A 27,923-nucleotide genomic window follows, 5' to 3' on the forward strand; every position below is an offset into this window, starting at 1 on the left:
AAAAAGTGAATTGTCCATCAGCTATTCATTGACTTTAGAAAAGCATATGATTTGGTTAAATTATATAATATATTAGTTAATATGATAAAACAGAAAGTAAAATTTGTGTGGGTATTAATATGTCTCACAAATTTACAATTCATGAAGGTTAAAACAAGGAGATGCAGTATCTCCATTGCTCTTTAATTTTGCCTTAGAATATGCTGTTAGGAAGGTAAATGAAACTAATGAAGGACTAAAATTAAATGACTCAGTTGTTAGCATATGAAGATGATGACTTACTAGGGGATGATGTAAATACAATTAAGAATAATGCTAAAATAAGCCCCTAAAAAGATAGGTTTTAAGTTAGCAAAGAAAACTAAATCTATGCTTACAGGCTGAAACCAAGTGTTAGGTAATAATCAAAATCAATCTAGCAACTCATTTGAACCAGTTTCCCAAGTTAATATAAAATACACAAATATCATACAAATACTACTGTTTTTTTCTATAATGTGTTAATTGACTGCTACTGACATTATCCCTTACTACACACTCCATCCTACTTTTGATGATACAGATATTTATATCATACAAGAAAAAATGCACAATATGCAATCACGTTATACATTCTACGCCCAGCCAAAGCAATTAAACTACCATTCATTCCCCAAAACTTGGGATCTGTTGACCTTTGACGCAGTTGTAGAAGGAATGTGGATAATGATGCTAAAGCCACAGATTTCTGTCTAAATGGGAGGCCACAACAGAGATTAGAAGGTACAGATAAAAAAAGCTCCCCTATGACAAAAGTTTCAAAATAATCTTCTAAATATACTTGCTTACTTAGACTTTGGCTCATAAACAAGATGAATGAAAGTAATAGCTTCTGTTCCTGTGAATTTATCCTTCACCAAGTTATGAGCAAAAGAATATCTGCTATGTACAATTTTACCCTTAATTGCAAACAAATTATATAAAATAGTTTTACCTAATGTCAAGGGGGCTGATGGCAGTGCCAGGGGGGCTCAGCTCCCCAGCCCAATGTAAAGTTCAGGGAAAACTGGATCCAATGTGACCATACAATAATGCAAAAACTAAATAAATTAAGCAGCCAATGTAGAGTTGTCTTCATCAGCTTTTGAGAAATTGCAAAGTTTACAGTGTGGCTTTTGCATTACCATAATGATAGCAAATAGAACAGTTCTAATTATTTTAGGAAAGGCAATAAATAAAAGCCATGTCTATAAATTAATGAACATATTAACAAATTAACACTAGTTGCACTTTTCGTGAATATTTTGAAAATGTTATGTATTAGCAGTTATATTGTAATTTCATAACTACGTATTATGCAAGATTTGAGTCCAGGCTGGTGAAGTTATAACAATATGAAGTACAATTCAAGGTTATACTAATGCATTTCAAGATAGGAATCATAGTAAAATTATACTGAATATATCGGTATCAGTGAGATTATCGACATCTGTATCAGTTCAAAGTGATATCAGCTCAGCCATAATGTAACTGAGCCAAAAAAAAAATAGAACTGAAATATAATCAAGAAACTGCCTGGTGAAACCAGCTTACCAAAAGTGCATGATTCGTACGGTTTCATTAGAAACCAGCCATCTGCTAAAATTTAATATATAAATATTATTATCAGTCACTTTGCTGGAAACTGATGTGAATGTGACATTGTAAACAAACCAGTAACTAGTAGGAAAAGGCATTGTGATGTATAGCGTTAAGTAGTATCCATTGATATCAATATAATGAGATTTTATTCCTCAAAGATTTTGTTTTTTGTATAATTTTATAGCAGTTGCACAAGTATAGTGTAATTTAACCTCCATTATTATGCTAGGTTCTAACATGTGTTGTACATAAAAGGACATACCTCAGACACGGAGCTTCAAATTCATCTTTGATTTTACAATCAAAAAGTTGGGTAGTGTTATCTGTGATGAAAACTTCTTCACTCTTAATAATAAGAGCCTTTTCTTCATATTCTCCATCAGGGCCTCTCTCAATCACATCTACCTCAGATGTAATAGTTTCTGCTAAGGTAGTTTGAGAAGTCAGTTCGTGTTCTGCATTGCAGGTTGTTTCAAATTTGAATTTTGGTTCAAAATCAGGCTCTTTCAAACATTTCACGGATACACTTTTTCCTCTATCACACGAGAAGTTGTCTTCCACAGAATTTTTCACAACCAAATCAAATTCCTTTGACTCCATACTTAGCAATGATTCAAGCTTCATACTTTCACTTCCTGCACTTGTAGCCGAAATTCCATTAGCTACAGTTGACAGTTCGTTGATTGTTTCAAAATTTCTGTTGTCTGGCAGAATAAAATGTTCACTAGATGTCTCACTTTCTGATTTGAAACTGGAATCTGGTAATTCAACACTAAAAATGAAAAGATGTATATTTATAAATGAGGGGGGAAAACATATTACGGAAGATATTGGTGATTAGAAAAAAATGCATACAAACCAAGTAAATTTTCCTGTTTTAAAAACAAGAGGAAACCTTTAATACATCCAATCCTGTCTGCGTACATCAAAATTGTAGCTCTGGTAAGAATTCTTACTTGTTACATGACTTGCCGAGTCTTTCATGGAACAACACATACCTTAGCATGAAAAGAGGAAAATGAAATTCAACATATTTTTTACTTTTTAAATGGTTAAAGAAACAACTTGACTTTGAATTCATTCCTTCCTAGAACATAATAAAATTGTGAAACTGTTTAACATTTTCTAGCTTTCAAAAATATTTCAGCCTCCTACAGCCTAAAACTTGTATGTTCTTAGAACTAGAAAAAAGTTCAATATCTCTTGAAGAATTTACTGTACGTAACCTGAAACGAAGTAAGATAAAATATTTGACAGTGTTATAACAAATCTTGTCAGCTTTCTGAGAAGAGCGGGCTTTTTGCACTATATCTGAACTAGTTTTTTTATCAATCCTTACCTCTTGATGTGTTGTGCATGTTCTGTGCAGGTCCCTTTACAACCTTGCCCTTTAACTTTTATGAAGGGTCTCGTTACACCCTTATATTAACTTCAAAGTAAGGGTTTTAGATAAGAGGATATTTTCTCTTATACTCAGAAGTGTGTAAAATGGCATACACAGTCTAACAAGAAATGAGACTTATTTTATGCTGTATCAGGTGTACATTCTATCTGTAAAGTAACATGTGCATGTGCATTATCGTCCATGAGCTACAACCTCCCACCACTTCATGAACTTGCAATGGGTATTCTGGGAGTTATGCTGCCATGCTGTGAAATGGGTGCAAAGGTGTCATCACGTAATCACTATGTGGAAGACATTCTGAAAACTGCTCATAGGAATAAATATTTCTTGAATTCCATTGTTGAGGGGAATGAAACATAGCATTTTGGCTGTGGTCATCCTACGAAATGACAAAGTGCAGAATGGAAGTTGCTAATTTTACAAAGGGGCAAGAAAATGCAGCTCCAAAAATCAAGGATTAACACAATATTGCATTTTCTTGTGATGGCAAAGGCATTTTTCATCATGTATATGTTGCAGAGGGTGAAACTGTATTTTCTTGTTATTATCACAGTGTCATGAATGATTATGAAAGACAACTGTTCATATCCAGCCTTATTTTCCTGAACCAGGCAGTTACTTTCTGCTCCACTACAATGTACAGTGCTATCAGGCAGTTGTTGTCCAGACATTCCTAGCCAGAGAAAAAAGTGAGTGTGTTGAATCATCCTCTCTACTCCCCAGATCTAAACTCTTGTTACAATTTCCTGTTTGTGAAAATGAAGCTGATGCCAAAATTATGTACTTTTGATGAACACAGGAACATCCAACAGGCTGTACTATCGAATCTTCAAGTCATACCACATGAAAACTTGCAGACGTTGTTTCAATCATTGTTTCCTTTTCATTTGATAATTGTCAGACTGTTTATGTGCACACACACCCAAAAATTTAAATTAATTCATTCATTCGTTCATGTTGAGAAATTGACGATTTCTTTTGCATTCAACATGTTAAAACCTAAAATGTGCTTTCATCATTCACCACCCACCTTGTCCAGAAGAAAACTCCTGCTGGGCATTCTGACAAATTACCACTAAACACATGCTCTCAGATACAAACTTCACCAAATCTTAAATGGCCTTCGTTGTGAAGATTTTCAGCAACCCACATGTGTGCCTCTTCATGCACTAACTGATCGAGTTCATTTATGTTCCATTGAGCTGAATATAGTGCAGTGTCACTTTCTGAATTTAAATATACAGGATAACATTTGCTGCTTTGAAATTCTTCCGTTAATTTATGTAACATGGATGTTAGAAAGAAAAGAAACAATTTACATGTTCAAAATATTTCAATAATTACACTGGTCAACATGGGTTTGCATGTCTCGCAAATAACTGTTGTGTGTCTATAATTTCAGCACGCTGATTCCAAAAATGAAATTCACTACCATCCATCACATTATTTTTTTTTCTTTCTCTCTTTCAGAAAACAGCAATATGTTAACAACCTTAATTTTACAATAATGTGAGTAGTTCCATTATTTCCCCATGGCTCTGTTTAGATTATGGAAAATATTATTTTTCTACAATACAAATCCTCCAACTTTGAAATACAAGTGAACATAGAATTGTAAACATTTAATCTACCTTCCGCATTCATGTGATATCTTGGCATAAAAATTGAATGGACTTTAGTTACTTAAGTTTTATTTTCGAGATCCCGCACAAAAATTTCCATCACAAAATACCCAAAACTCAATGTTATAATATGGTAGTTTGATTGAACATTATGAAGTGGGGAAAAATCCTGACCTAGGGAAAGATTCTGACGTGATGGCTAGAAATTGATGTCATTTCTGTGATCAGCATTCAAAATACCTCCACAAATCACACATTGGTTTGGAAACAACCGAAATTTCCCTTGTGGATTCTTATTTTTATTTTTGCATTGTGTAATAAATGTAATGTTTTAACAAATGTGAATAATTTGATTGTAAAATATGTATATTGTGACAAACCCTGACATAACAGGAATAGTATATATGATAGCCAGTTGCATGATCAGCATTTAAAATACTTCCAGAATCACCTATTGGTTTGGAAACAACAAAAATTTCCCTTGTGTAAATTTATTTTGTTGTGTTGTGTAATATATGTGATGTACTGGTGAATATGAGAATTTTGATTGTGAAATTGTTACAAATCCTGGCATAATGGGGGGGGGGATGGATGTCATTTCTGTGATCAGCATTCAAAATACTTTTTCCCCCCCAAAATTCAGCAGTGTTATCATTTTATTTTTCTTTGTACAAAATATGTGTTTCGGACCAAGTGAGTTTGCTTTTAAGTCCAATTTAAGCACAAAAAGGCTAAATAGGACTGAACCTACAGTAAAAAGTAGGACCTGAACCACTACGTGCCTCCACTGGGCATTGAACCCACGATGCCTTGATTATAAGGTGACGACATTACCAATACATCCTTCAGACCAAATGAAAAGCATCACATAGCAAAATATAGGAAACCATCACAAAATAACTTACTATTTATCTGAATTAGCAGTCTTGGTGCAAGTGATGTTTGACATTTTGGGAAATAATTCATTTGTTAAAATCTTCGATTTTTTTCTATTTCAACATTTGGCATCTCTGTTTCTTCATGACTTATTATAGTCACCTGAAATTAAAAATAAGAAATTGGTCATGTCAAGAGCAACCAAATATCACAGAGAATAGGACAATACTCACAAATATTTTAATTTCCTTTATTGTTAGTACAAATGGTTGTCCTAATGCAGAGATAAGAATGATGAAAATATGTACTTCAACAAATTGAGAATTACTGCAAATATCTTCAATCTACCACACGATGATAATGCACAGTGCAATAATTAAAATATTGTTTATTTAAACAGATATGTTTAATCAATTTGGGCCACTTTTATAACCAACACTATCCAATAATAAGGTACAAGAGAAACAAATATATTACATCAGAAATTATAATATTGAAAGTAAAACCATGTAACTTATTTTTTAAGACCAAGAGAATTGTTTTACTTCGCCACTGTAGTGATCTCTGCTTTACACTAATACTGGTGTATTAAATTACATTAAATTCTACTGACCAGAAAAACTTTCCAGAGCAAGACTAGCAAAGCAGTATGTTAATGGGAGAAGGTTGGTCAGAGCATGGAATGACGGTCCAGGTTGATAAGCCACTGTACTCCCGTGAGAAAGTTTAATAAAATGGTGAAAAGTGGTCCGGGATGAGAGTAATTGCATATGCTGTGGTAACATTTTTGGGCTAAATATCTCCATTACTTGTGGTTTCTAGAACTAGTAATAAGTTTCATGCTTTGAAATACATCGAGATTTATACATTAAAAAAAAAAATCGAAATTTTAGAGGGTGTACAGTCAGTTACCAGCCCCGAAATGACATTGTTGCTTCCATCATTGTATAAAGTAAACAATCCACATTGAGATTTTAGCATAAAAAATGCTCTTAGAATTATTAAATACTGTAGTTCTGTACTTGTGATTTGATTTGGTTTACAGTACTTTGTCTTTCTGCCACTTTTGGCTAATCACAAATATAAGGATGACTCATGATATGATGAAATTGATGAAAAGACACTGACAAAGAAAAGCCATGCCCAGGCTGGGATTGTAGCATGCTGTGCTAACCATTCTACCATGGAAGTCGGCTGTTCCGTTTTTGGTAACACAAAATGATTACTAACAAATCTTAAAATACAATCTGTAAAGTAAACAAAAATAAATGTACATGGAAATATCAGTGAACTTTTCTAAAAACTATTAAAATATCTTTATTACATACAGCAAGATGATTTAAAAAATGCAAGTCTTCTCTCTGTGTGGGATGAAGAAGACAAGAGTGACAGACCAAAAAGGAACACCCTTTTTCCTTGCCTCATCTCCTTTCACTTTGCTACAGGATATATGGTATATTGTTAATAGCTATAGTAATAATACTGTTAACAACACTAAAAATATTTTTGAAAACTAGGAAAAAATACTTTAAGCAAGAAAGTGTTCTGAAGATGTTTCTACCTTCAAATTGCCTCTTTTGATGTGTTACCACACTTGTTGCGAACGTTTTGCATGTGCTCTTGAATTAGTGTTCTTTGCAGAACAGTGGTTTTGCAGTCATATTTCTATCTGAGGTTTCAACTGATCATCAACATCATGTTTCCAATCACGTGAAACCAGAAACAAGTATAAGCTCACTGGAGTAATGACAAAATTACATAAATAAATATAAACAAATATCAGTAGAACGTACACGCATCACAGAAGAAGATATACACTAATGAGTATTGCTAGGAAGTTGATGTAAAATCTTTTTTATTTCCTTTCTGAGCCTTGAAGACCATGCTAAGCCTGATAGTAGTTCATTTCCTTTTGGTTAGAATCAGAAAACATTGTTTTTTATTTATTTATTTTGCATTTTCTGATCTTTTTTTGCTATTTGTTCATTTTTCAATATTTTCCGTCATTTTTGTTGCATGCTTATCATTTTTGAGGTTTCACCTTGCTCCTTCCAAGTTGTCTCTTGAATTTTAAGTACATTTGCTAGCATATTTACATTTCCTAACTATGCCATTAATTGAACATATGGTCAATTTGAAATCACAATATGATTTTTAACTGAAATCTTTATTAATGAACGAACTAATTAATTGTCATAAATGTATTTTTCCTCCAGCAAACTAAAACTACTTTGAGGTTCCATTGTTGGCCACCATTATCGCTTCTTCAGATACTGACCTCTTAACTCTGCAATGTGCACCCAAAAGAGGTGAATGTCTAGGGTTACCAGACGTCCAGGTTTTCCCGGACAAGTCTTATATTTTTACCTTATATCCAGCATCTGGGAGGAATATGTCCTACATTTTGGGCATTACTTATTAATTAGGAAAATATGTGTTTCAGTTGAACAAAGAGTTACACGTCTATTGACTTCAGTACCGAACTCAATAGTGAAATTTATTTTGATTCAGTCATTACCCAAAAAGAAAATAAAGGTTTCTGCTAGAACACTGGAGCCACATTCTGATGATGTCACTGTTCAGTGCGTGAGTGGAATTTCTTGCCTTGGGGTTTATTACTGTTGGAACAAGGTGTTTCCCATTTTTATTCAATACAGTGAAGCAGGGGTTGTAGAGAACAAAGTTACTGAAATAAAAGCTACCCTAGAAGAAATTTATGGAACAAGTTATGGTAATTGCTGAATATTTGTTTGCAATTTCTGCTCATAATGAGAGAGTACTTTCATTACTAGAGCCTGGATTTATAAGCACAATCAAACAGTAAAATAAGCAAGTTAATAAGCACAAAAAATGAAAAAATAAGCCCCAAAATAGACATAAACAAATACAGGAAAATCTGAAAAAAAAAATTGTTTATTAGATCTCTTAACTTATTCAAAGCTGTTAAAGTATGTAAGGAAGGTCATCCTGAGATTTTGTTGTGTGAAGCTTGCGTCTGTCAGTGGTGAATGATTTGTACAGTGAAAATGTTCTTTCCACCTTGCATGACTTCGCAGGAGCATGTGAAAAACACCACAGTTCTTCTTCGGTGAATTCCTCTTCAATGTCTGTTTCTTCACCAGAAATCTTTTTATAAATTTGGCACAGTGTTTTGTAACTGGGATTTTTCAGTAATTCCTGTCAGCTTGTCAGACACAATTTTACCAACACCATGAGTTTCTGAAGACAATGTTACTGAAATGTCATCAATAAGAGAAAGCGAATGTTGCAATGTATTATTTCGAGCTTTCAACTGTTATATCATCAGGTAATTTGGAAAAATGATTATGGATGCACTGTATCTTTACTAGGATGCCATTTCTCTCGTGCGGCTATTTAGAAGCACTGATCTTGTCATCCCGATGCCGTAGTGTGATTGAAATAGGATTGAAATATGACTGATTGAAATAGGATTGAAATAAACAGATTTGAGTAAAATATGATATTTTAAACCAAAATCATAAAATAAGTAAGCATAACCGTTTCCTGCAGAAATAAGCATTTATAAGCACTTTCAACTTTAGTTAAATAGCTCATCAAGGTATGTAATACGAAGTATAACCTTTCTTCTTACCATTAGAAGTCTGGAAAAGAATATGCATTTCGCTTATAAATCCGAGCTCTATTCATTACCATCAGCACAAAGGAGTCACGAGAGAAATAATATTTTCAAAAAGTCTATAAAAAGTTTGGTGGGTTCAGCATAATTTCAAAGAGTTTGACTGTTCAGTCTATCATAAATATATTTTGACTATATTTGGTAAAAATTGGCTCCTTTCAAAAGTGTCAAGAGTTAAATCAAGTACCAAGAAGTGTATTGTGTAGTACTGATTGCAAGTTTGGAAATATTGCATTTGAGAATTCATTAATAAATCATATTTTTTAAAAAGCTGAAAATTTTAAATTACTTTCAAATATGTTCTGGAAATGCATATTATTTATTGTGAATGTTGTGTTCCTACATTTCCCTCATAACGATCTGGTAACCCTATGAATGTCTTATACAAAAAAACAAACCTTCAGGTGTATTTTATGTATACTTGAAGTAAAAATAAAGAAAACTACATTAGCACTTAACACCGCAGTGCACACACTCCATTCATAAACATAATTACAAGCACAGACAGTGTTGCACTCACTGACATATAATCACAAATATTGTATTAATTTTTCTGCAACAATATTTTATTTTCTCATTTTACACACCACTGAATATTAAGACAAACATATGTAATGATTGCTTTATATTTTTATAATAATTACAGTTGTGTTCAGAAAATGAATGTTGCGTGGTCTGCACTACCGTGCCTGTAATTTTTCCATAACACTATTACATGCACAGGAACCATGGCATTAATTGCCAGGGCTCGAAAAATCGTAGTTGCCAGGTCGCCATGGCGACTAAAAATTTCAGCCTGGTGACTGTGGTCTTTTGCTGTAATATTGCTGTTTTTCTAAGTTTGCATGTACAAAATTCTGAAGATTCTAAGTTCAAATTGTAGTACAGCGTAAGTTAGCAAATGATATTTGTATCATTGTGAACATTTCATAGAATCAGTAACTATTCCCCCCACCCTAATTTTCTGCTTTCTCACATGATTTAGCGATGTTTTGAATACGGTGATGCTCAACTTCTTATAGTATGCACAATTGCCAATAAGTGGTTTCCTGGCACCTGATATTCAGAGCTGGCCTAGCTCTGAGGAAGATTTTTCGATTACTGCTCATTGAAATATTTTACTTAAAAATTATTAATTTTCAGCAATACATGTATGATTATTTGCGTAATTCCATGTCAAATCAACCAGTGCATAAACCTTTGATGTCATGGATTTGGCTAAATTTTGGTATACATGTTTCTTATCATCCGAAATATAGAAAATATTTTTTTATTATTATTTTTCATGTTGCCGGTTTTGGAGTTATTGAAATTTAAAAATTGACAAAATTGCCCAAAAACCGCTCACCGCTGAAACTTTAAATACAATTTGCAAGAGACCTGTTTCAACTACAGGGCTGGGCATGGTCTCATTTTAAAGATTATGAAGAGGGCTTTCATTTTATATACAGCATGATTGGTTTCTTGCGAAAAACAAGTTTGGAAAGTGTTTTCACAATTTTATTTTACAATTTCCAATAAACGAAATTTTTAAAAATTTTACACATATTGGCATCTCTTTGGTAACATGAGTGTGAGACAGTTAAAGCTCAAATCTGAGAGGAATATTGTGGTGTATCAGACTTTTTAAATCTAAATACCTGCTACTTAAGATTGGGTTTTCAAAATTTGTAGAATTAAGACTAAAGAGTTGCATAATAGAAGGAGCCAGTGGTACCTACAGTGTATTTGTTTGTACCACTCATCAAAATGTTAAACTAACAATAGCTGGAGCTCACTTAAATTAAATAACTCTTCCAGGACATGAAAATCCATTAAAAACATACCAAGATTGTCTTTCAAAAATAATGTGTAGGGTACCACAACATAAGTGTTATCAAGATGAGTGTGATTCCTGTCCCATCATAATTGAAGGGCTCGGGTATAAAACATGGTAGGCCCTAAGTGACAAAATGCAGGTTTCTAGATATTGAAAGTTGATGTTTCAAAAAAATCTGATTTACAAATTAAAATAAATTTCTAAATTATTTACAGAAAATATGATTCACTTGTATGTTTACTATCATACAAACATGAGCATGTTAGTTACGCCTATGTTCACAACACAGTTCTTATCCATGTTTTCCAAAGAAAGCTTTTAGATTTCTTGAAAATTGATTGTCTGCCAAACTTACAGATATTATATTACTTCTCTGATGGTTCAGCCGTGCAATAGAAGAATCGCAAAAACTTTGCAAATTTGTGCAACCATCATAGAGATTTCAATGGCATTGCGGCTGGTGTCATTTTTATGCAACAGCACATGGTAAGGGAGTGTGTGAAGGAGGGACAGTAAAGAGGCTGGCAGCCAAAGCTAGTCTCCAGATCCTTTTTCAAACCAAATCAAGACACCTCTGCAGCTATTTGAGTGGGGAAAGGAGAACATTCCATCAATAACTTTCGCTTATGTGACAAATAACAAATATTTGGAAAAAGACAGACTTTTACAGACACGTTTTGGTGAAGCTGTAGCTGTAACAGGGACTCAAGAGGTTTCATGCATTCATAACAGTAAGCACAGAAAAAGTGGAGACTAAAGTGTTTTCTGCATCTGAAGAAACTTTGGTACATTGTGTTAAAGTTAATGCAGATGTTGAAAATTAACCTTTAAACACAACATAGGTTTGTAGCATGTGCATATGATGCCAATTGGTGAGCAGCCCTGGCCCAAAACCATGGTAACGGTTGACGTTTTTGCGTGCAATGACGTGTGACCGGCCAAGTGAATGCATCACTTCAATGTGAAGTCACATGAAATGACAAAACGACAGTGTTGCAGTATGCAGATATTAAACACCAGAACAAGAACAATGTCTAGATGAGGATGTGTACTACGCTGTGGAAAAGGAGATGCGATAACCTCTAACGCCGTCAAACGGTTGGGCGGGAACTTTACGTCACATATCATGAAGAAGTAATAGGATCTGAGCTGATTATGTCCTTTGCGATTAGTCCACTCAGAATTAGTTCACTTCATCAAATGATTTACTAAATCTCATCAATTTACATTGTCGAATTCATTATTTGAGTTTTTTTTTTGTGTAGGTTCAACATCTTCTCCGAAGAGAAAATTATGCTCTTTTCTTTGTTTTCCTTGTCCCTGTAAATCCAGGGTCAAGGAAGTCAGTAATAAGGTGTATTATATATACAGTGTACGTACAACTATAGATTGAATTGTATCTTCTCCAAATATGATGTATAAAGAAACAAACTGCCGGATAACTAAGTGAGGTGAGTGTACATTTTTATATTACTGTTATAGTTAGTGGAACCACAAGCAAAGAAACCTGCGCAGACTCGCGACACCTGTGCACCGTACTCCAGTGTGGAGGGGAGGGGGAGAGTGGAGCATGCTCCTTATAGTCCGAGTTGAACGCAAGAGGAGGAAGGTTCATTTTCTTGTGGTCGCTCTTGTAAGTAAGGGGATCTGTGATTGGCCATTCATCTATTTTATCACTTCTTCATAATCTCAATTGACTTAAATGGCCGGAAGAGCAAAGTAAATTTATCAAATATAAATACAAACACGTACCGTTTAATAAATAACCAAAATGGAATGAAAAGTTAGCAGTTTGTATTTTTATTGCTTTATGTGAATATGTAGGGAAAAAGCGAGAGAGAATTGTAAACCAATGGCAAAGAAATGGTAGGCGAAGTATTTACCAGGATTATACTCCCTACATTCCTGCTCATAATAAGGAGTCGAAGGTATCTTGTTTAAGGATCTTTCTTCGATGTAAACCTAAAAGTTGACGTTTCAGATTACGTAAATAATCTTCTGGGCAGAAATGCGCACTGCAGATTCTAGCATTAGCATGATTCACGTTAGCGTTTCCACACGAATCCAAAGCTCGGTGACCGAAGAATCCTTTTGAAAAACGTATATATTATTATGTTCAACGTACTTGGAAGATGTATCTTGTGCTGAACTAAAATAAATAATAATAACAAGTGGTGTGCGGTATCTCGGAAAGTCGGGACCGGGATAGGAAAGAAAAATTCCGTCCCTATCACGACTTCAGCAAATGACTTCCCTAAATTTCTGGATCCCGAGCAGTCGAGAAATACCGAATGGTCATTTTAAAACGGTATTAATTCTTGACGTTTTCTACATTGCAAGTGTCTGGAACTTATCGGAAATTGTTAGTTTTCATTCCAGAAATGCAAAGAAAATAACTTAAGGTGAAAATGAGAATTTGAGATTTCCCCACTAGTCGAGAAATTGCGAATATTTCCCGTCCCGAATGTCGGGATTTAAAAAAAATTCCCGTTCCGATCAAAAATATTCTGTCCCGCATAACAATAAGTACCTTTCGATATTTATTTTCAATTTGTCTGAAGCCACAAAATGTAAATGGGTGGAAATGCTCATTTGTGTACTCGATTTCGTGTGTTCAGTTTCTGGCATGGTTTCCTATCTGCATAGTGCAACACTAGCGCATTTTGGGCATTACTTATTAATTAGGAAAATACGTGTTTCAGTTGAACAAAGAGTTACACGTCTATTGACTTCAGTACCGAACTCAATAGTGAAATTTATTTTGATTCAGTCATTACCCAAAAAGAAAATAAAGGTTTCTGCTAGAACACTGGAGCCACATTCTGATGATGTCACTGTTCAGTGCGTGAGTGGAATTTCTTGCCTTGGGGTTTATTACTGTTGGAACAAGGTGTTTCCCATTTTTATTCAATACAGTGAAGCAGGGGTTGTAGAGAACAAAGTTACTGAAATAAAAGCTACCCTAGAAGAAATTTATGGAACAAGTTATGGTAATTGCTGAATATTTGTTTGCAATTTCTGCTCATAATGAGAGAGTACTTTCATTACTAGAGCCTGGATTTATAAGCACAATCAAACAGTAAAATAAGCAAGTTAATAAGCACAAAAAATGAAAAAATAAGCCCCAAAATAGACATAAACAAATACAGGAAAATCTGAAAAAAAAAATTGTTTATTAGATCTCTTAACTTATTCAAAGCTGTTAAAGTATGTAAGGAAGGTCATCCTGAGATTTTGTTGTGTGAAGCTTGCGTCTGTCAGTGGTGAATGATTTGTACAGTGAAAATGTTCTTTCCACCTTGCATGACTTCGCAGGAGCATGTGAAAAACACCACAGTTCTTCTTCGGTGAATTCCTCTTCAATGTCTGTTTCTTCACCAGAAATCTTTTTATAAATTTGGCACAGTGTTTTGTAACTGGGATTTTTCAGTAATTCCTGTCAGCTTGTCAGACACAATTTTACCAACACCATGAGTTTCTGAAGACAATGTTACTGAAATGTCATCAATAAGAGAAAGCGAATGTTGCAATGTATTATTTCGAGCTTTCAACTGTTATATCATCAGGTAATTTGGAAAAATGATTATGGATGCACTGTATCTTTACTAGGATGCCATTTCTCTCGTGCGGCTATTTAGAAGCACTGATCTTGTCATCCCGATGCCGTAGTGTGATTGAAATAGGATTGAAATATGACTGATTGAAATAGGATTGAAATAAACAGATTTGAGTAAAATATGATATTTTAAACCAAAATCATAAAATAAGTAAGCATAACCGTTTCCTGCAGAAATAAGCATTTATAAGCACTTTCAACTTTAGTTAAATAGCTCATCAAGGTATGTAATACGAAGTATAACCTTTCTTCTTACCATTAGAAGTCTGGAAAAGAATATGCATTTCGCTTATAAATCCGAGCTCTATTCATTACCATCAGCACAAAGGAGTCACGAGAGAAATAATATTTTCAAAAAGTCTATAAAAAGTTTGGTGGGTTCAGCATAATTTCAAAGAGTTTGACTGTTCAGTCTATCATAAATATATTTTGACTATATTTGGTAAAAATTGGCTCCTTTCAAAAGTGTCAAGAGTTAAATCAAGTACCAAGAAGTGTATTGTGTAGTACTGATTGCAAGTTTGGAAATATTGCATTTGAGAATTCATTAATAAATCATATTTTTTAAAAAGCTGAAAATTTTAAATTACTTTCAAATATGTTCTGGAAATGCATATTATTTATTGTGAATGTTGTGTTCCTACATTTCCCTCATAACGATCTGGTAACCCTATGAATGTCTTATACAAAAAAACAAACCTTCAGGTGTATTTTATGTATACTTGAAGTAAAAATAAAGAAAACTACATTAGCACTTAACACCGCAGTGCACACACTCCATTCATAAACATAATTACAAGCACAGACAGTGTTGCACTCACTGACATATAATCACAAATATTGTATTAATTTTTCTGCAACAATATTTTATTTTCTCATTTTACACACCACTGAATATTAAGACAAACATATGTAATGATTGCTTTATATTTTTATAATAATTACAGTTGTGTTCAGAAAATGAATGTTGCGTGGTCTGCACTACCGTGCCTGTAATTTTTCCATAACACTATTACATGCACAGGAACCATGGCATTAATTGCCAGGGCTCGAAAAATCGTAGTTGCCAGGTCGCCATGGCGACTAAAAATTTCAGCCTGGTGACTGTGGTCTTTTGCTGTAATATTGCTGTTTTTCTAAGTTTGCATGTACAAAATTCTGAAGATTCTAAGTTCAAATTGTAGTACAGCGTAAGTTAGCAAATGATATTTGTATCATTGTGAACATTTCATAGAATCAGTAACTATTCCCCCCACCCTAATTTTCTGCTTTCTCACATGATTTAGCGATGTTTTGAATACGGTGATGCTCAACTTCTTATAGTATGCACAATTGCCAATAAGTGGTTTCCTGGCACCTGATATTCAGAGCTGGCCTAGCTCTGAGGAAGATTTTTCGATTACTGCTCATTGAAATATTTTACTTAAAAATTATTAATTTTCAGCAATACATGTATGATTATTTGCGTAATTCCATGTCAAATCAACCAGTGCATAAACCTTTGATGTCATGGATTTGGCTAAATTTTGGTATACATGTTTCTTATCATCCGAAATATAGAAAATATTTTTTTATTATTATTTTTCATGTTGCCGGTTTTGGAGTTATTGAAATTTAAAAATTGACAAAATTGCCCAAAAACCGCTCACCGCTGAAACTTTAAATACAATTTGCAAGAGACCTGTTTCAACTACAGGGCTGGGCATGGTCTCATTTTAAAGATTATGAAGAGGGCTTTCATTTTATATACAGCATGATTGGTTTCTTGCGAAAAACAAGTTTGGAAAGTGTTTTCACAATTTTATTTTACAATTTCCAATAAACGAAATTTTTAAAAATTTTACACATATTGGCATCTCTTTGGTAACATGAGTGTGAGACAGTTAAAGCTCAAATCTGAGAGGAATATTGTGGTGTATCAGACTTTTTAAATCTAAATACCTGCTACTTAAGATTGGGTTTTCAAAATTTGTAGAATTAAGACTAAAGAGTTGCATAATAGAAGGAGCCAGTGGTACCTACAGTGTATTTGTTTGTACCACTCATCAAAATGTTAAACTAACAATAGCTGGAGCTCACTTAAATTAAATAACTCTTCCAGGACATGAAAATCCATTAAAAACATACCAAGATTGTCTTTCAAAAATAATGTGTAGGGTACCACAACATAAGTGTTATCAAGATGAGTGTGATTCCTGTCCCATCATAATTGAAGGGCTCGGGTATAAAACATGGTAGGCCCTAAGTGACAAAATGCAGGTTTCTAGATATTGAAAGTTGATGTTTCAAAAAAATCTGATTTACAAATTAAAATAAATTTCTAAATTATTTACAGAAAATATGATTCACTTGTATGTTTACTATCATACAAACATGATATTTCATCAGAATTATTTTTTTTTCAGTGGTGCTACATGTGATTTGTTTGAGGGTTGTTCAAGGAATTGTTGTAGTTACCATGCTTTACATGCAATGATATTATCAAAATGAGTGATCAGATACCGCTTTATTCAAGCTGACTTGTGATGTCAGTTCAATAATAATATTTTGACATTAGACTTTTTATAGCAACCATAACCATTTGTAACACAAAAATGAAAGCCTTGAATAATAATAATTTTATTCAATAAACAATAACCTGAGCTACTTGTATTGAGCTACTTGTTGTAACAAGTTCTTGCTTTCCTATGTCTATGACTGACATGAACACCATTAGAAAAGTAGATTTCATAATTTTATTACGTTAGTATTTAGAAAAATAAGTTCTGCATGCTTGTCATTAAAAATAACTTCCTTATACAACCTTAGTGACAATGAAGTTCGACCAGTCACAAATATAGGAGTGCGTTGTGAAAGAAGGAGAACACATGCATATGCTGAACATACTTTATTCAGCAGGCTACATGGAACAAAGGAAAACATAAATTTCCGCTGAACGCAGCAATGTATGGTGTCCACACAAATTAAAACATTTTCGTCCATCTACACGTGACACTGAAGTTCGACCACTGTTAGAGGGGATCCTGTTTAGAGTGCCACACACGTAAATTTGCCGTTGCGTAGAAACGAATTTTCGTTTCGTCTCCCTCTCTCTTAGCATTATGTGTTCTACCCTGCTCGAAAACCTTCGCTATTGTTGCCACATTGTCATTCCATTCCTGGACACACTCGCGCAAACATCATTGAAAACAATTGAATAGCGCTTCAGCTCGCGGTTCCCACCGTTCGGTAGGGACGCTAATGTGGCAATATAGCACGGCGTAGTGCTTGCTTCTTTTATGCAGTGCATGTTCATTGGCTAGCTAGTAACTAGTGTTGCCAACTGTAATAATGAAGCACTATTTCTGTCACGGAAGGGGAAAAGGCAGGTAAAGTAGCGGTGAGTTTTGTTGGATTGGAAGCTCCATATTTTTATTTTATACTAAGTATTTGACCGGTTTGACGTTGTGTGCGTGTATTGCGTGTGTGTATGTAAAAGTGTGTGTTTGCTAATGAACGTTAAATTCCATAATGCCTCCAGTTCTGTCGAAGTTGAAATCAAAAACCTTGCATAGCCAAGCTCGGGAAATTCTAAGCAACGTGCACGAGTTCATGAAGGAGGAAGCCAGCCAGTCATGGTGTTAGCATCCCAATAAAGCATTTTGGCAAGAGAGCAGCGAACAGCAGCAACAAATTGTTCATATTTCATAATTTTGGAATTATTCAAAATAAATAAATAATGTGGCTCCAACATCATTTCAACTCTGGCTCCGGCACGTGTTCTTGTAGAAATTGCATAGAGGAGGCTGTCATTTTTGCTACTTAATGCGATACATATTGTTTTCTGTGTTAAAATTGCCATGCTTTGATGGGTGACCAAGTTCATAGCAGGGCCGGCGGAAGGGGAGGGCGAACCGTCCCATCGCCCAGAGTGGCAAAATTTGAAGAGAAGAAAAAAATAAGCCTATTGAAAACTGTGATCGAGCGAGATATTCTTTTGCGCTGAATAGTATTGAAATAGCATAAGAAGTCTCATTATTTATTTTATATTTTGATGTTTTAGTTAGGAATATATTGATTTTCAATTTTCCGTTGCTGCGTAATGACCGGGGGGGGGGGGGGGTCGAAATAGAGCGGCATCTGCCGCCACCTCCCAGGGAGGCAAAATGACTAGCGCCGGCCCTGGTTCATAACAAAAGAAAAAGCCGCGCAGCTTATCGTCTAGTGGCAGTATATGTACTTGTTATTGTTGTGGAAGCCGGCATCCTTTGTAAATGTACAACAAAGGCAACCGACTGTCGCCGATCTCAGAGAGGAAATAATAATACTGCTTCAGGAGGAGTGTTATGGTGCAATTGTAGCGGTTTAACACGTTGCCATGTTATTATCTGCCGTTGCAGTTCCATACCAGTGTATACGGGTTTTGGGAGTGAAAAGTTAGAACGCCACCAGTGCATTAATGCAATGAAAAATAATATATATATTTTTTTATTTTGTTTGAAATCACTCAAATAAGGAATCGTATGAAGAAGTCTTCTTTGCAGCATTTTTGGTAATTTTTACGTATGTGTTAGTTCATATTTTGCGAATTTTTAGTCCATATGTATGTAGCTACATACATAGTCACTTATTAGTACATATTAATCCTAGTCCTGGTATAATGCATGACGTTTAAAACTCAACGTTAGATAGACCTGAATTCTCTAATTTTATTGTTGTACGTAACAGCTGTGCATCGGCGCACCGCAGCGATTTTTCTATCTGCTCCATTAGCAACACTGCTTCTTTAGTTCTGTCGCGCATTGCACGGCAGAATTATCTGCGCTGGACTCTACCATGATGTGACGCCGCCCAGTCGGCGAATAATTGTGGCAATGCGTCGGGGCATGCTGCGGAAGAGTCGTTCAAGGTATTCCACATCGATGAGGTGCCATTCTTCCTTCAGGCAGGCGATAAGAGCAGCCACTGTCGTGGGTCCCCTCTGTTGCACACGTTGCTTAAGAACACGCCACACATTCTCAATGGGCGAGAGGTCGGGACTCGATGGTGGCCATGGCAGAGTTTGCACGTGATGGCGAGTCAACCATTCTCTTGTCAGCTGCGCTGAATGAGGTCTGGCATTGTCGTGTTGAAAGATGAGACACCGCCTGTGGAACAGGTGCCTTCGCACTGTGGGAAGATGCCGCTCCAGTATGCGTGTATAGGCGTGTGCATTCACAATGCCCTCACAGACGTGTAGTGGGCCAACCCCAGATGCCGTCATGCATCCCCATACCATCACTGACGCAGGTTTCTGTACCCGACGTGCATAACATTATGCTTCATTCTGTTCCTCCTTCCGACAAATGACTGTTTTGCGTATTTTCCCATACACAACATTGAAAATGGATTCATCCGTCCACAAAACCCTGTTCCACTGCCGAAATGTCCATCCCCGGTACATTCGTGCCCACCGTAGTCGAGTGCCTTTGTTCAACATGGAAAGGAAGGGTTTACGTTTTGCCTTGTACACTCGGTAACTGCATCGCTGTAGGTAACGGCGAATGGTTCTGGTTGACACTTCAATGTGAAAGCGTTCTCGAGTCCACAGTTGTAATTTGGCCACTGAAACATGATTGTTGGTCTGGATATAGCGCCTAAATATCTGTAGGTCACGCACGCTCAGCACGCGTTTTCGACCGGGGGCCTTACCTGGCTCTGTAGTACCCATATTTTGGTGGCGTTTGATGATGCAGTGGACGGTTGACTTGAGTAAGTTCAGTTGGAGCCCTATTTCCCGTTCACTGAGTCCATCCGGTTGCAACTCCACCACTCTTCTCCTTACGGTGTTGTCAATAGGTTTGCCCCTGGCCATGGTGATGATGCACTGCGGTTCCTCGGTGCACAGCACGCGCTTATATACGGCGGACTCCCTTATCGTGTCCGTGACGTCATGCTTCCGTCGAATGCGCCACTATCTGGGATTTTCTGTATGGATCTGGTGCCTGGTCGAAGTTCAATGTCACGCGTATTGTTCCCCGTTTTCGTTCTTTACGTGACCTTGGGTGCAACATGCTGGGATCATGATTCTTGCCTGCTCACACGCCTCCTCTTACACACATGCGTCACTTCTGCGGGTCACCCATTCCACCACCTATGCCTCTGTGCATTTAATCACGTATTCCTTTCTGGTCGAACTTCATTGCCACCAAGGTTGTATCTATATGGAGATCAATATTCGTTAAAAAATGTTTATATATGAGCAGTTTTTTAGCTTCACATACTTACTTCACACATATAGAGGCTCTATTTATTACCTCAGCATGCCAAGCAGAATGCGATTCACAGGCCTTTCTTAATACAAAGCTGTGTTACATAGACTATCCAAATTGCATACAATGGCAATGTTAGATTTTTGTGATTCAATAAGCAATTTATGCATACAATAGGGATGGTCTTTTTTTTTCGAAAAATTGAAAATCTAAAAATCATTTTTTCGAAAATGAAAAGTGAAAGTACGAAAATGTTTTCCAAAAACAAAAAAGTGAAAAAATATTTTTTTTTCGAAAAACTAAAAACATTTTTTTCTTCGAAAAACAACGTTTTTTCGAAACACTAAACTGTTCCAAATAATTGATATGATTCAAATCAAATTACATATACCTTAAGTGTAATACATTTTTGACGTTGCTTGTAAGGCATGGTATCTTAAAGCAGCCTTAAATGCACACACCCAATTAAAAATCAAACAAATTTGTATGTGACTACAGTTATTTATATCTAGTAGAAGAAAAGTATGTGTTTCTCTACTAGATCGCAGTTCACATCCAGGTACGAGAGTAAAATTTAATGCGAAACTGGCATTATGAGCACTGTTGTATGTAAACAATGGTATCTACAGTAGATACCACGTTTTACATGATATATAGTATGTACATGGCCATGCACAGTTTTAGTCGCATTTTAGATTGGTAACCTCTTCATTCTCCTCATTCTCAGTCAGTGGTACATATTCTGGGTCATTATGGGAATCATATAAACTTTCTAACTCATTCTCATCTTTGCTGTTGCCTCAATACTCGAGAACTTTTGGAGACACGTTGCAATTCAGTAACAGCCATTTCGCTGCCATCTTTGCTACTTACCATACTTTACATGAAACAACTGGTAGATACCATAATTTTCAACACGTCTAGCTCTGTCATCTGTTGACGAAACGAAACACTTAGAGTACAATTCAACTCCATTTACAATGGACTACACAATGCACATTGTAACTCCAAAATGACCAAAATGTCACTTAGGCTACTATATTTTACACCCGAGCTATTCAATTGATTTCAAGGAAGCCTTGCTAACAAGCCTTCAGAAAATTGTGGCTAGTTGTATTCCTGATGTATGCACTGCTTATATGCTATATCTGACCCTACCCATGACATCATCATCAGCTGAGAGGTCCTTCTCTAAGCTAAAATTGATCAAAAATTACTTGAGGAGCACAATGACTCAATGAGATTGAGTGGACTGGCACTGTTAAGCATCGAAAGTGATCGGGCTTGAAAACTGGACTTGACCAAATTAGAGCAAGAATTTGCTTCCCTCAAAAAATGCAGACTGGTAACGGACATTTAACCATATCGTAATTTTTGTAGTAAAAGTGTACTTTCAAATGTAATTATAATACATATTTTTTACAGTTTGGCTGTTGTCTTAATCTTTCGTACCAGCTTGTACACTCATTCAAATTAAATCTATATATTTTCATATTTGTATGCACTGAATGTAAATGTAGGTGTGAATTATATTTTGGAAAGGAAAGCGTAAAAATAATAATAATAATAATAGTACGCTGAAAGTTAGAAACTGAAAGTTGCGGGGGGGTCGCAGAGCATGTTAGTTACGCCTATGTTCACAACACAGTTCTTATCCATGTTTTCCAAAGAAAGCTTTTAGATTTCTTGAAAATTGATTGTCTGCCAAACTTACAGATATTATATTACTTCTCTGATGGTTCAGCCGTGCAATAGAAGAATCGCAAAAACTTTGCAAATTTGTGCAACCATCATAGAGATTTCAATGGCATTGCGGCTGGTGTCATTTTTATGCAACAGCACATGGTAAGGGAGTGTGTGAAGGAGGGACAGTAAAGAGGCTGGCAGCCAAAGCTAGTCTCCAGATCCTTTTTCAAACCAAATCAAGACACCTCTGCAGCTATTTGAGTGGGGAAAGGAGAACATTCCATCAATAACTTTCGCTTATGTGACAAATAACAAATATTTGGAAAAAGACAGACTTTTACAGACACGTTTTGGTGAAGCTGTAGCTGTAACAGGGACTCAAGAGGTTTCATGCATTCATAACAGTAAGCACAGAAAAAGTGGAGACTAAAGTGTTTTCTGCATCTGAAGAAACTTTGGTACATTGTGTTAAAGTTAATGCAGATGTTGAAAATTAACCTTTAAACACAACATAGGTTTGTAGCATGTGCATATGATGCCAATTGGTGAGCAGCCCTGGCCCAAAACCATGGTAACGGTTGACGTTTTTTGCGTGCAATGACGTGTGACCGGCCAAGTGAATGCATCACTTCAATGTGAAGTCACATGAAATGACAAAACGACAGTGTTGCAGTATGCAGATATTAAACACCAGAACAAGAACAATGTCTAGATGAGGATGTGTACTACGCTGTGGAAAAGGAGATGCGATAACCTCTAACGCCGTCAAACGGTTGGGCGGGAACTTTACGTCACATATCATGAAGAAGTAATAGGATCTGAGCTGATTATGTCCTTTGCGATTAGTCCACTCAGAATTAGTTCACTTCATCAAATGATTTACTAAATCTCATCAATTTACATTGTCGAATTCATTATTTGAGTTTTTTTTTTGTGTAGGTTCAACATCTTCTCCGAAGAGAAAATTATGCTCTTTTCTTTGTTTTCCTTGTCCCTGTAAATCCAGGGTCAAGGAAGTCAGTAATAAGGTGTATTATATATACAGTGTACGTACAACTATAGATTGAATTGTATCTTCTCCAAATATGATGTATAAAGAAACAAACTGCCGGATAACTAAGTGAGGTGAGTGTACATTTTTATATTACTGTTATAGTTAGTGGAACCACAAGCAAAGAAACCTGCGCAGACTCGCGACACCTGTGCACCGTACTCCAGTGTGGAGGGGAGGGGGAGAGTGGAGCATGCTCCTTATAGTCCGAGTTGAACGCAAGAGGAGGAAGGTTCATTTTCTTGTGGTCGCTCTTGTAAGTAAGGGGATCTGTGATTGGCCATTCATCTATTTTATCACTTCTTCATAATCTCAATTGACTTAAATGGCCGGAAGAGCAAAGTAAATTTATCAAATATAAATACAAACACGTACCGTTTAATAAATAACCAAAATGGAATGAAAAGTTAGCAGTTTGTATTTTTATTGCTTTATGTGAATATGTAGGGAAAAAGCGAGAGAGAATTGTAAACCAATGGCAAAGAAATGGTAGGCGAAGTATTTACCAGGATTATACTCCCTACATTCCTGCTCATAATAAGGAGTCGAAGGTATCTTGCTTAAGGATCTTTCTTCGATGTAAACCTAAAAGTTGACGTTTCAGATTACGTAAATAATCTTCTGGGCAGAAATGCGCACTGCAGATTCTAGCATTAGCATGATTCACGTTAGCGTTTCCACACGATCCAAAGCTCGGTGACCGAAGAATCCTTTTGAAAAACGTATATATTATTATGTTCAACGTACTTGGAAGATGTATCTTGTGCTGAACTAAAATAAATAATAATAACAAGTGGTGTGCGGTATCTCGGAAAGTCGGGACCGGGATAGGAAAGAAAAATTCAGTCCCTATCACGACTTCAGCAAATGACTTCCCTAAATTTCTGGATCCCGAGCAGTCGAGAAATACCGAATGGTCATTTTAAAACGGTATTAATTCTTGACGTTTTCTACATTGCAAGTGTCTGGAACTTATCGGAAATTGTTAGTTTTCATTCCAGAAATGCAAAGAAAATAACTTAAGGTGAAAATGAGAATTTGAGATTTCCCCACTAGTCGAGAAATTGCGAATATTTCCCGTCCCGAATGTCGGGATTTAAAAAAAATTCCCGTTCCGATCAAAAATATTCTGTCCCGCATAACAATAAGTACCTTTCGATATTTATTTTCAATTTGTCTGAAGCCACAAAATGTAAATGGGTGGAAATGCTCATTTGTGTACTCGATTTTGTGTGTTCAGTTTCTGGCATGGTTTCCTATCTGCATAGTGCAACACTAGCGCATAGATTTGGAATTCATTTCATGGATACATTCACCTTTTGCCGTCGTTTCGTCATTACGAGTAAACAACGGATTGGCCCAACCTATACTTCTAATAACCTTGTTGGTGAGTGGGATGTGTACTTTCGAAAGAGAATGTAGAACATGAAGTGGAGGTGTCTTGCATTCTTCTGGTCCAGCACAGCCATTTAGTTATCCAAGGCGACCACATGTTCTTAAAATCCCAAGACACACAGTCCTTGCGAAGTGGACCCTGTAACAGCCACTGGTAGAACATACCAGCTGAAGCAAGAGGAGATGACACAAACATCATACATATTATCAAAGAAAGACTTTCTGTATCACTAAGCAGTTACTTGGTATGTATGCTTCTGTATTTATAATGTGGTTAAGCATGTAAAATTTGTTTACTTAAAAATCATTGCATGGTCTTGAAAGGAATTCACTTTTCATATGATACCAGACATACCAGCTTGAGATTTTGACAACCCTCAGTAGATGTGTACCAATATGTTTAAAATTTTTGATTTTTGGAAATTGTAAAATTAAATTTTGAAAAACTTTCAAAATTTCTTTTTTATAAAAAACCAAGCATGTTGCATATCAAATTAAAGCCCCCTTGATAAGCTTTAAAATGGGACCATGCCCACCAGCCCTGTAGTTGAAACAGATCTCTTGCAAATTGTATTTAAAGTTTCAGCGGTGAGCGGTTTTTGGGCAATTTTGTCAATTATCAAAATGCAATAACTAAAAAACGGGCAACATGAAAAATAAAAAAAACACAACTATTTTCTACATTTCAGATGATATGAAACGTAGTCAAATCCATGACATCAAATTCCAAAATTTATTTTTTCTTGTTTGACTTGATATGGAATTACCCATTTGTGGAAATTTAAGTGCAGATTGTTCTCTTTGGAATATTTAGGCACAGAACTCCTTCATATGTAAATACTATGACTCAGAGAGAAGATATTATCATAAGTAGTTTAATAATATATTATGTATATTATATATTTGTGTATTATGTACTTATAATATATTATTAGTAGTAGTACATCTGCTAACAGAAACTTTATTTCAATACTATTAATAGTAAAACATTATACACAGTAGTGCTTGCAAAATTGCAAATCACTTTGTAGCAGCAGCGACACACATTTTGCATGCAAACTCAGTGTCTCATTCAGCTTGTTCATCAGGTCCAAAATTTGTGTCTGCTCTGCCTAGCAATCCATTTTCACAGCAACAATTCGGACAGGGAACCTCGGCAATGAACGTTGCAAAACAGAAACAACAATGCACGCGTGGGCAGTATGGAGCTGAATGCACAGAAACTCTGGCATTTTGACAGTAGCACAGCTAAAGAAAATGGGCATTGTAACGATTTGGGGATGGCACTTGTGCAAGAGAATTTCTGAAAGAACAGATCCATCCAACAAAAACATGCAATACTATGATAATTAGTTCTGTCCGAACAGCATTACTCCACCCGCGCATGTATTCTGGTGCTAATTCAGGGTCTCCACATGAACTCCAAATACATTTTCCCTGAGATTTCCAGAATTCTCAATTTTTCCCCAGAGTACTCAATAGACAGTACATTACTGTTTTCAATATACACAGTGTATCCCATAATTTTCCAGACTGATGTTGTAGTGCATTTACATATTGTATGCAAGATTTGGAAAAACACCCATTCTCTAATTACTCTGTTTTCTCTCTCTGGCCAGTAAATTTGAACTTTGGGGAAGGATCCTCTTAAAAGTTACAATAACACAAGCGGAACTACCCTAGGTCAAAATGCTGGAAACAATTAAACAAAACAAAGTGCCAGAGTTTGGTGTAGAAGAGCCAAGGGTCAACAAATACCAAGAAAGTTCACTTGCAGAAGTACCGAATGAAGACGATGCTCATCACGTTCTTTGACTCCATGGGTATCATTCATAGAGAATTTGTTCCTAATGGACAGACGGTCACAGGGGAGTTCTAGCTTGAAGTTTTAAAATGTCTGTGGGCACGGAATCGATGGGTACACCCACAATACTAACAACAGGTGAAACGGATGGATTTTCAACCATTCCTTACAACAAACCAAATTAATATAAAATACATTTTTATCTTCAATAAAATATTTGAACTCATGGTATTTGACTTGGTGCTAGTCTTAACAATACTGGAAGTCTAATTTATTATGTGCATATCAGCGTGCCACACTAAAGCATACAGTCTCTGTCTCTTGGTGAATCAACAGCATGGAAAGAGGATAAGTCCAATTCATTGGCCAAAGGCCAAGGTTGGAATAAGGAGGAGTGGCTAACCCATAAAAGGGTGAACTATTAGTAAACAACTTATAGGTTCTCTGAAACAAGGAAAACCGTGATTTCCAAAATGTGGATAATTGCTCTAGGACTAAATATGGGAATCTGGTGATTACCCATCATCAGCAAATTGAGGAAATGGATTTATGTACCAAGAGCCACTAAGATCGAAATGACGATAACAGTTAGATATAGTGAAAACATATTTCTTCAAATTTACAGGGAAAAAGACAGGAAAGTACTTACGGAATTGAGTTCCTGTGGACTTTTGGAAGCTGGGAATAGTGTTTTTTCCATTCGTGCAACTTATTCGGCCGGTAAATAATGTAATTTTCGACATTAATGTATCTCCGTTGCACGATAGCTTGTGCCATTACCGTCGACTACGTGAATCAAATGTTCTGTGCGTTGGATTATGTAAACCCCTGTCCGTGTAGCAACAACGTGGTAGTTTTAAAGATGACGTGTGAGCAGGATTTTTTTTTTCAATTTAATTTTCTGTTTGCCTAACCTAACTGAACCTAACCTTCCGTGAATGGTTTGTGCATCAATTTTAGCCTAAAAACCATCATTTTTCGGTTAATAAGTGTTAGTGTAGCAACCACGCGGTAGTTTTACAAGATGACGTGTGAGCGGTTTTTTTTTTTCGGTACTAGTTTACTATCCTTCGGACACATTTATTTATTTTTACAGAAGAAACTACTTACCGTAATAAATTCCTGTAGCATTGTCGAACAT

General features: G+C 35.8%; 1 protein-coding gene across 5 annotated transcripts in view; it reads right to left on the reverse strand.

Moving 5' to 3' along the window:
* The window catches only part of LOC145986422 (uncharacterized), an 87,708-nt gene that overhangs the window by 57,125 nt on the left and 2,660 nt on the right, over positions 1-27,923 (reverse strand). For 4 of the 5 annotated variants that reach the window (XM_083120419.1, XM_083120420.1, XM_083120422.1 and 1 more), the window contains exons 2-3: positions 5,553-5,685; positions 1,883-2,392 (exon numbers count right to left, since the gene is read on the reverse strand). In XM_083120419.1, coding sequence (XP_082976545.1) covers positions 1,883-2,392; positions 5,553-5,596 — 554 coding nt within the window. In that variant the 5' untranslated portion in view covers positions 5,597-5,685. Of the gene's footprint in view, positions 1-1,667; positions 2,393-5,552; positions 5,686-27,923 lie in introns of those variants that run through there. The other variant, XM_083120421.1, reaches the window with a different exon arrangement.

Source organism: Lepisma saccharinum, chromosome 4 (genome assembly GCF_977018435.1).
Source record: "Lepisma saccharinum chromosome 4, izLepSacc3.1, whole genome shotgun sequence".
NCBI classification, from domain to species: domain Eukaryota; kingdom Metazoa; phylum Arthropoda; class Insecta; order Zygentoma; family Lepismatidae; genus Lepisma; species Lepisma saccharinum.